This window comes from Aotus nancymaae, unplaced genomic scaffold (genome assembly GCF_030222135.1).
Source record: "Aotus nancymaae isolate 86718 unplaced genomic scaffold, 86718_ANA_hifiasm-v0.15.2.pri h1tg000014l, whole genome shotgun sequence".
Lineage (NCBI taxonomy): Eukaryota > Metazoa > Chordata > Mammalia > Primates > Aotidae > Aotus > Aotus nancymaae.
This window is the reverse complement of record NW_026988425.1, coordinates 5,114,346-5,122,984: the sequence shown is the minus strand read 5'-3', so window position 1 is coordinate 5,122,984 and position 8,639 is coordinate 5,114,346. Positions and strand designations below refer to the sequence as shown.

At 49.5% G+C, this 8,639-nt stretch overlaps 1 protein-coding gene across 1 annotated transcript in view; it reads right to left on the bottom strand.

Annotated features, from left to right (window-relative positions):
- Positions 1-646: 646 nt before the first annotated feature.
- The window catches only part of ADAMTS16 (ADAM metallopeptidase with thrombospondin type 1 motif 16), a 184,532-nt gene continuing 176,539 nt past the window's right edge, over positions 647-8,639 (bottom strand). The window contains exons 22-23 of the mRNA XM_064375850.1: positions 2,595-2,742; positions 647-1,906 (exon numbers count right to left, since the gene is read on the bottom strand). Of these exons, the coding sequence (XP_064231920.1) occupies positions 1,791-1,906; positions 2,595-2,742 (264 nt within the window). The 3' untranslated portion in view covers positions 647-1,790. The remainder of the gene's footprint in view (positions 1,907-2,594; positions 2,743-8,639) is intronic.

Below are 8,639 nucleotides of genomic sequence, written 5' to 3'. Positions count from 1 at the left end.
ATGTGCAGCAAACCACCATGACACACATTGACCTATGTAACAAACCTGCACATCCTGAACATGTACCTCTGAACTTAAAATAAAAGTTGGAAAGGAAGGAAGGAAGGAAGGAAGGAAGGAAAGAAAGAAAAAAAGAGAAAGAAAGAAAGAAAGAAACCCTGCTTGAGGTGCTAGGCTACTGTTCTGTGGAATTCAAACTAGAGGCTACAACATCAGCTTTTACCATATCTCCAACCTGCTGGCCTGCCCTACAGATTCCAAAACTGTTGGCCTCCACAATCCCGAAAGTCAATTTCTTAAAACAATGTACTCCCCACCCCACATCCCACCAACGCTTTATATGTCCTCTTGGTTCTGCTTCTCTGAAGAAGCCTGACTAATACAAGGTGGGGTGGCAGGGGGAGGTCCCCCCTCGTTTTCATTAAAAGCAGCAGGAAGCCACCATCACCAACCCCCACCATGTCCTCTGCAGCCTCCTCCTCACTCAGAGGGGCACTTTCTTCTGGGCCACTTCTAGTTTTCTCCTACAGTCTAGAGCTCCATTTCTTCCGCTTTGAGACCTGTTTCCTAGTATCTTTGCTCCATCCTTCGACTTCAGAAGCAAACCTTGTGAAGAATCATGAGAGTTCAGAAGCACATTGTACCATATAAACTTTATTATAAAACTTCAGCAAATATAAATATCCAGGTGCCCCTTCAGAATGGAGCCACAGCGCCGGAGAGGACAGCAGTGGCGCTGAGGATGGCAGGGAGGGCGCCGGAGACAACGGGCAGATTCCCCGGAACACCCGCGGCCTCGCTTCCCACCTGGCATTATAGAAATGGCCAGACTCACAGAAGAAAAAAAGGTTAAAATCTCAGAACACACAGAAACAAAAAACAGGCTTCTAAGGTTATTATCGCATCGGCCGTGTGGCTGACGTCTGCTGTAGTAGAACCGCAACTCTTCTCAGGACGGCAGGGTTTTGATGTCACCTATGCTTCCGATCTGTCATTTACAAAGAAAAGCATGAAGAGGTGGGTTTTCAAAAGGACACTCACTTGCAAATAACTGAGAACGATAAAACATAAAGTATAAAATGTCTCTCCTTCAATGCATGAATCTGAAAGAGATGGGAGCACCTTAGCAGGGATTTCGTTTTTTCCATTTCCATAGGCAGAGTCCCAAATCAGAATGCAGTCCCCCGGCCAGTGTCCCTAGAGATGACGCTGGCTCTGGCGGTGGCTCCGGTTCCCTGGTAAGAGATGCCTGGGAGGAGGAGGAGGAGGTGGGCAGCCTGCTGGAGCTCCCCGGCCCTCCACTCAGGACGTTGGTCACTCCTGATGGTCTGAGGGGCCTCCCCGATGGGAGGGGAGGCTGGTAAACTTGGTGGCAGATATTTTGCATGTTTTCCTTATTTTATGGGCTTTCCTTCTTTTTACAAGGCACCATACATTTAGCAAGTTCAGCCCCGCCTGTCTGTTTGACCTGATTTAGCTGTGATACGAGCAGGGGTGAGTGCAGCCTCTCCCATTGTGGAGCTTGCCTTCTGCCTCACATGCCACAGCTCTGCCTGGCAGGGTGCCACGTCAGCCTAACAGGAGAGACTGTGCACACGGGGACACAGGTCTGCATCCAGGCTCACAGTGAAACATACACACATACACTCCTGGTCAAAGAGCCCTAACACGGTTTTCTTCTTTCGGCTTTGATCTTCCTTGGATGTATTCTGACGTTGATTGTGCAGCTCATTGTTGGGAAACTCCTCTGCCACGCAGGCACCTTCTCTGCGGTGGAAAGCTGTCCTGACTCACAGGTTGGACCTGGAGCAAGCCTTGCAGCACTGCCTGCCGTAGGACTTGTGGCTGCACATTCCGTGCTGGGGCACCAGGTAGCACCAGTGAAAGTAGTCTTTGCAGAAGGCATCTGAAAAGGAGCAGAGCCGCATTACTCTGTGATCCCGAGCACACTGACTGACGCTGCCAGCTAATAGCTGTTTGGCAAATAAAAAAGTTTGTCACACTCCACAGCTGTGGCACAAAGGCAGCCCCCAGGTCTAATGGTGGCCCCGTGGAAACTATTACTTCCTCAAGACCCTGAAATTTTCTTCTTGTGCTGAACCTACTCACTCAACCACACATCTACCCATTGGAGCCTCTGTTGGCAGAAGTTCAACTGTCCAATTCTCTGGTTGAGCCAAACCACTCACCTTCCTCGAGCGACATTCTCTCTGGGAATAGCCTTAACGGGTGACCATCTGTCTCTGCAATGCTGGGGGAGTTTGTGTGTGCACAGGGATGGCATTTAGAGAGCACCCAATGGATAAGGGAGGCTCTGTTTAACTTAGGGAGGAAAGCTGCTTCAGTTAAGATTGCTTTCTTTAAATACAGTGAATAGCACTGACATAGGAAAGAAGTCATGCTGACGTCACGACCATCTATGTTGTCCTGGGGTGTCATGAGAGGCCATTTCATTGTAAAACTGAAGAAGATGCAAGGAGAGAAAAGGTAGATTAGATGCAGGACCCGAACTCCAGGCCCTCCAAGGAACTGCTCCGGAAACCTGACATTCCAGCGCCATGCCCAGGTCATGCTGAGGGGCCCCAGGCACTCACCTTTCTTCTCTGCAATGGGGCAGAAGTGAGTGTTGCAGGCCAGGGAGGCCGAAGGCTTCTGGTGCAGAAGGCAGCCTGAGGACGGGCGGCCCCCCGCCAGGCACTGCACGGACCGCGTCTGAACGCCACCCCCACAGCTGGCTGTGCACTGCGAGAGCAACACATTCATGTCACCATGGCCCCAGACTCCCAGGCACCTGGTCAACTTCCATGTGCCTGAGCTTTTTTTTTTTTTTTGAGATAGAGTTTTGCTCTTGTTGCCCAGGCTGGAGTGCAATGGTGTGATCTCGGCTCACTGCAACCTCCACCTCCCAAGTTCAAGAGATTCTCCTGCCTCAGCCTCCTGAATAGCTCAGATTACAGGTGCCAGCCACCATGCCCACCTAATGTTTTGTGTTTTTAGTAGAGATGGGGTTTCACTATGTTGGCCAGGCTGGTCTCGAACTCCTGACCTCAGGCGATCCACCCACGTTGGCCTCCCAAAGTTTGGGGATTACAGGCTTGAACCACCGCCCCTGGCTGTGCCTGCCTTTGTAAGAGGGTGGCTGCTGCAGACCAGTGAGGGAAGAGTGATGTCAGCCGGGAAGAGAGCCTCGAAGAGGCAGGTGGAGTTAGTTGGCCACGACGTGTGCGAGCACAGTCCCTGCTCACCTTTTCCAGAACCAAGCACCAGGCGTGCCCCAGGTCAGGCCTCTAGCTGAGCATTCTAAACCAGCCAGGTGACATGGCTCCTGGTTCCCTTCCTGTTGTTCCTGTCTTCCACTCCGACAGCCTTGGTGGTGACAAGATTGCTCAGGCTGGGATGTGAACTGCTAGAGTTGAGTGCTTCAGCTTCAACAGAGGGCTCCCGGGCTCGGGCTTTTTGGGGGCTGAATTCACTTTTATAAAAGTAAGTATACTGCTGGGTGTGGTAGCTCATGCCTGTAATCCCAGCGCTTTGGGAGGCTGAGGCAGGTGGATCACCTGAGGTCAGGAGTTTGAGAACAGCCTGGCCAACATGGTGAAACCCCATCTCTACTAAAAATATAAAAAAATTAGCTGGGCGTGGTGGCGGGTACCTGTAATCCTAGCTACTCAGGAGGCTGAGGCAGAAGAATCGCCTGAACCCTGGAAGTAGAAGTTGCAGTGAGCTGAGATTGAGCCATTACACTCTAGCCTGGGCAATAAGAGCAAAATCTCATCTCAAAAAAAAAAAGTAAGTATACTGATTATAAAAGCTGATATTCATGGATTGGCTTATTATCTCCTCAAATTACAGGCAGTGAGGAAGAAAAAGCTTAGATTCCCCCCTGCCAATCAAGTTACCTACAGGTTATCCTTCTGATTGAAAACCATGAAAAGACTTAACATTTTGGTTTCTATTTATGGTATTTCAGAGCACACGATTGCCAACGTTACCAGCCGGGACCCGGCACAAACGTTCTTACTTATGTGGGCTGGGTTCTTCCCTAACCCTTGTCCCCAGGGCCAGCCCTTGTCACTGCTGGTTGGGGTAACCCCTCATTTCCTCTTGCCTCTCCACTGGAATGCACCACCGCCTCCACCAGGACCATTGGAGGTAGCCTCTCTCTACAACTGCGGGTGGTTGGCCGACATTAGCCTTGGGTATGGGCAGGGGGAGAAGCGCCTGGAAGTCTAGAGTATTCTTGGGTGTCACTGATGGTTGCGTGGCCACAGGGAAATGGGTACATATCTGGGGATACCAGGATTGCTCTCTGAGCCTAGCATGAGAGAAGTTCACTTTAGGGAATGCCCTCGCCAAGCTGCCCTTTCTGGTGGTCCACAAAGGAGAAGCTTGACAAGATGATCTTCACAGCGGCACCATCATCCACATTCCCAGGCCCCCGATGCATGAGGGTGGGCACTGCCAGCTGCTGGGGCTCATTTTCCTAAGGTGTTGGCATTCTACTGAGTCCCCTGCCCCCAACACTCAGAGCATCAACACCACAGGGAGAGAGAGAGAAGGAAGGGAGTGAGCTTGGTTAGATCATTTTTCATGAGCCAGCCTGGCGCACATGACGCAGAACACGAGCGGGACCCATCTGAGATCAACCACCGCAAAGAAATCAGGGGATAGGCAACTAAAGAGACAGAGACACTGGTATCTGTGATTGAGTCACTTGAAAAATAAAACTACCCACTGTCTAGACTAAATCATGTAAATTGTGCACAAATGAGGTTGGGGTGGAATATGTTGACAATGTAAGCGATTAAAGGAGAACCTGCAAGAAGATTGAGTCAGATAATGATGTGGGAGTCCTGGCGCGTGGTGGGTGAACAAAACAACAAAACTTTGCTTTAAAATGCAAGGATCACACTGTGAAAAATGGGCCATGCACAACGCCCTTTGCTACCCCAAACTTACAAGAAAGTATGTCAGAGCCCATTCCAGTAAGTGAAGGCATCAGGCCTGGGGCTGGTTCTCCACAGCCCAAACTTGTTGCAGGTGAACAACAAGGGACTGAACCTTCTCTTGCACGTTTCTCTTGCACCTCCTGCAATCAGAGCTTTGCAAAGTGACTTGAATCATGGGGGATGGGACTCAGTGATGGAGCAAGTTGAACATCTTCATCTGCCCATTGAGAGTAGAAAAGTTGAAGATACAAATGGCCCTGAAAGTTACAAGCTGAAGTTGTTTGTTCTGCATTTTTCCTTCTCAAATGAAGAATGGCTGAGCCCCTGAGTAAGTGTCTGGAACATATCTGGGAGGCTTACTCCCTTTGCTTAAAACCCAGTTTTAGCAAAAGTTGTCAATAATTCAGTTTTAATATATGACTCTGGAAGCTAGAAAAAAATAATGTGGGGAGATTCATGTTTGATTTCAGAACTATCAGGGTCACAAGGATAGAGCCAGGTGTGGCCCATCGCATATTACATCTTTCTGAACATCCCACAGAACCACATTTCTGCCTTTGTTCTCTGCTGTCTGCATTCCAGACGCCCTCTTAGCTCACACAGCATGCCCAGAACCCTGGGGCTCTGGTCACCCTGCTGAGACAGCAGTTCACAGAACTCTTTGGTCATATCTACAGCCATCAGTGTCCACAACATCTTTCATTTCTTGGGTTAGATTTCTTTCATGATAAGCAGTTCAGACAGAATTACATTCTTGCTAAAGATATACCTCAATCAGAAATCAAGAGGTCTCACCATTTTTTTTTTGTATCATTTAAATAGTTCCAAAATAAGGAAATGTGGTTTGATTCATTTTTGTCACTTATTCACTTATTCAGCAGATTTTAATCACTGATATGGTTTGGCTGTGTCCCCACCCAAATCTCATCTTGAACTGTAGTTCCCAGAATCCCCATGTGTCATAATCCCATAACCCCCACATCACCAGGCGGGAGGTAATTGAATCATGGAGGTGGTTACCCCCATGCTGTTCTCATGATATTGAGTGAGTTCTCACGAGATCTGATGGTTTTAGAAGGGGCGTTTCCTCCTTTCTTCAGCACTTCTCCTTGCTGCCACCATGTGAAGAAGTACGGGTTGGCTTCCACTTCCACCATGACTGTAAGTTTCCTGAGGCCTCGCCAGCCATGCTGAACTGTGAGTCAATTAAATCTCTTTCCTTTATAAATTACCCAGTCTCAGGTGTGTCTTTATCAGCAGTGTGAGAATGGACTAACACAATCGCCCACCTTCCCAGTACAAGGCACCGTTCTAGACCCTTGATATAAGTGATGAACACAAGCGATTGGGCCCTGAGCCTTAGGACAGCTGAAAAACCTCGATATTCATGGTGAGAACCTTGGCCCAGCTGCAGGGGCCTGCGTGGGAAAACTTGTTAGCAGGGCCGACTCTCAGCGTCCCTGCCTCTGATACTCACGGCATCAGAATCTGCGCCATTCCCAGGTGATTGCTATGCACAGGAAGTATGAGAAGCACCAGTCCAGAGAGTTTTAAAATACCTCATGAAAAAAAAAATCATGGGGAAAGAAGCTTCCACATTTCTCAAAATTTGCATTTCTTCATGTGAAATGAAAGAACATTTTGAAAATATTTTGAATGGCTAAAGATGGTGATATACTAGGAGACGTAAAAGAAGAAGCCCGAAAACATTTATTCACTTTTCATTTCAGGAAGAAAAAAACTGCAAATTTTTCCTCAGTCTCACAAATGCAATAGCTTAAAACTCAGCACAACTGTTTAGAATTCACCTTCCAGACGTTCCTTTGGACCTGAGACTTCCAAACAGACGGATCCTAAAAATTACCTGGAGCCTTGACAATCACACAGACTCCTGGGTGACCACAGAGGAGACAGGGGGTCTGGGAGCAACCAGGAGGCTGCAGTCTGACAGGTGTGGTGGGTAAGTCATATGACACAGCACCTTTGGGAAATACACTTAAAGGTGGAAGGGGGGCCTGGGATTTGGAAATGGAAGTCAGTGCTTGGCGCTTCCTCCTCCGCCTTTATGGGATCCAACCAGAGCATCCTACCGATGGCACAGAGAGAGGGGACACCATGCTGTGCTGTGCCATGGTGGTGACCTGCACCTGGACCTCCTGCCTATCCACTGTCCGAGCCGCTGTCCAAATCCCCTTGATGGTAGCTCCACCCCCAGACCCGTGGCTCTCCAATTTGAATGTGCATTAGAATCACTGGGAGGACTTATTAAAACAGACCGACCGCAGGACCCCATTGCAAAGGGCTCAAGCTTGAGGTGGTCTGGGTGGCGCCCGAGAGCCTGCATGTCTAACCGTGACGCTGCTGCTGCATTGCAGGTGGGGGCCACACTAGGAGAACCACCGCCCTAGGTTTGCAGAATTACATTGGTAAATGCCTTTCTGCCTTCTCTTATTTTCAGAATTGACTTCAACCACATCTTCATCTAACAAAAGTGATGCAGAGAGCCCATGTGTGGACTGACTGTAAACATTAAAGAGATTGATACTCCTTTCCCCTCATTCCGGACACATGGTTCCCCACCCTGCCCCCACCCTGTCACAGCCTGCAGAGGACCCCATGACCCCAGTTCTACAGAGCTCTCTCCTGTGGGAGACCCCTCTTCTGTGCACAGAGCAGTTCTGCAGCTTCTGTGAGGACCTGTCTTCAAGGCTTGCCTCTCCTCCAGCTGTGAAAACTCCCCAGGGTCAGGGGAGGGTAAGCCTTGGCAGGCATCCTATCTGAATGGCTGGGGTTGATTCAACCCACATGGGAGCGTGGAGCAGTGTGGCACAGAAGCATCCCAGGCTCCCACGAGCCATCCTAGGGCTGGTCATCCCACAGCCAGTCAATCTTCCAGTGTAAGCCTCTGGGTCTGCCTACCTCACGGTGGGATGCAGCCGTGCCCGGCTGTCTACCTGGGGTCTGATGCCAGTCCCAGGTGAGCTCAGGGGCTCTTGCCAAGACACTGTTCGATTTGGGAAACTGGGTGAGGAAAACCATCAACGCAGTGTCCAGGGGATAGTTCTCCCCGAGGTCCCACAAGCGGGGCCTTTTTGTTACCCTAGGATTCAGTGACTTCCTCAAGAAGACAGCAGCTTCGTCTTCACCTGAAGACCACCTTGCTGACTTTCACGCTTTGAGAGAAGCTCAGCAGACAGCATTAGCTCCACCCACTTCCAGCAAGTCTAACCCAAGACACGGACTCTGCACCCCGTTTCCAGAACGCTGAAGGACTAGAAAACCTCTCCCTCCTGATCTTCCGTATTCTCCTGTCTCAGTGGCAGTCTCCACGCTTTTAGAGAGTTCAGCAGCTCATGTACGAGAGGCGAACCACACAACTACACGAACACTACAGAAGAACGGGAAAAGTCAGTCATTACTCTTAGTCCTTAGTAAAACAGAAGAGATGCATTTTGTATTAGAACATTTACCTCTAGTACTTTTTTAAACTACAGCAATTCCTCGTAGTAACATCACTGCTGTTCATGGAAAGTTGCTGGTGGGACTTGAGGCTACCAGTCTCCCTCACGACTCAAGCTCTGGTGGCCTCTCCATCATGCTCAGGACACAGCTCATCTCCCAAAGGGAACAGCAAATAAACAAGTACAGGCCAATTCCTAGAGGCCACAGGCTTCACACATTCATTTTCTA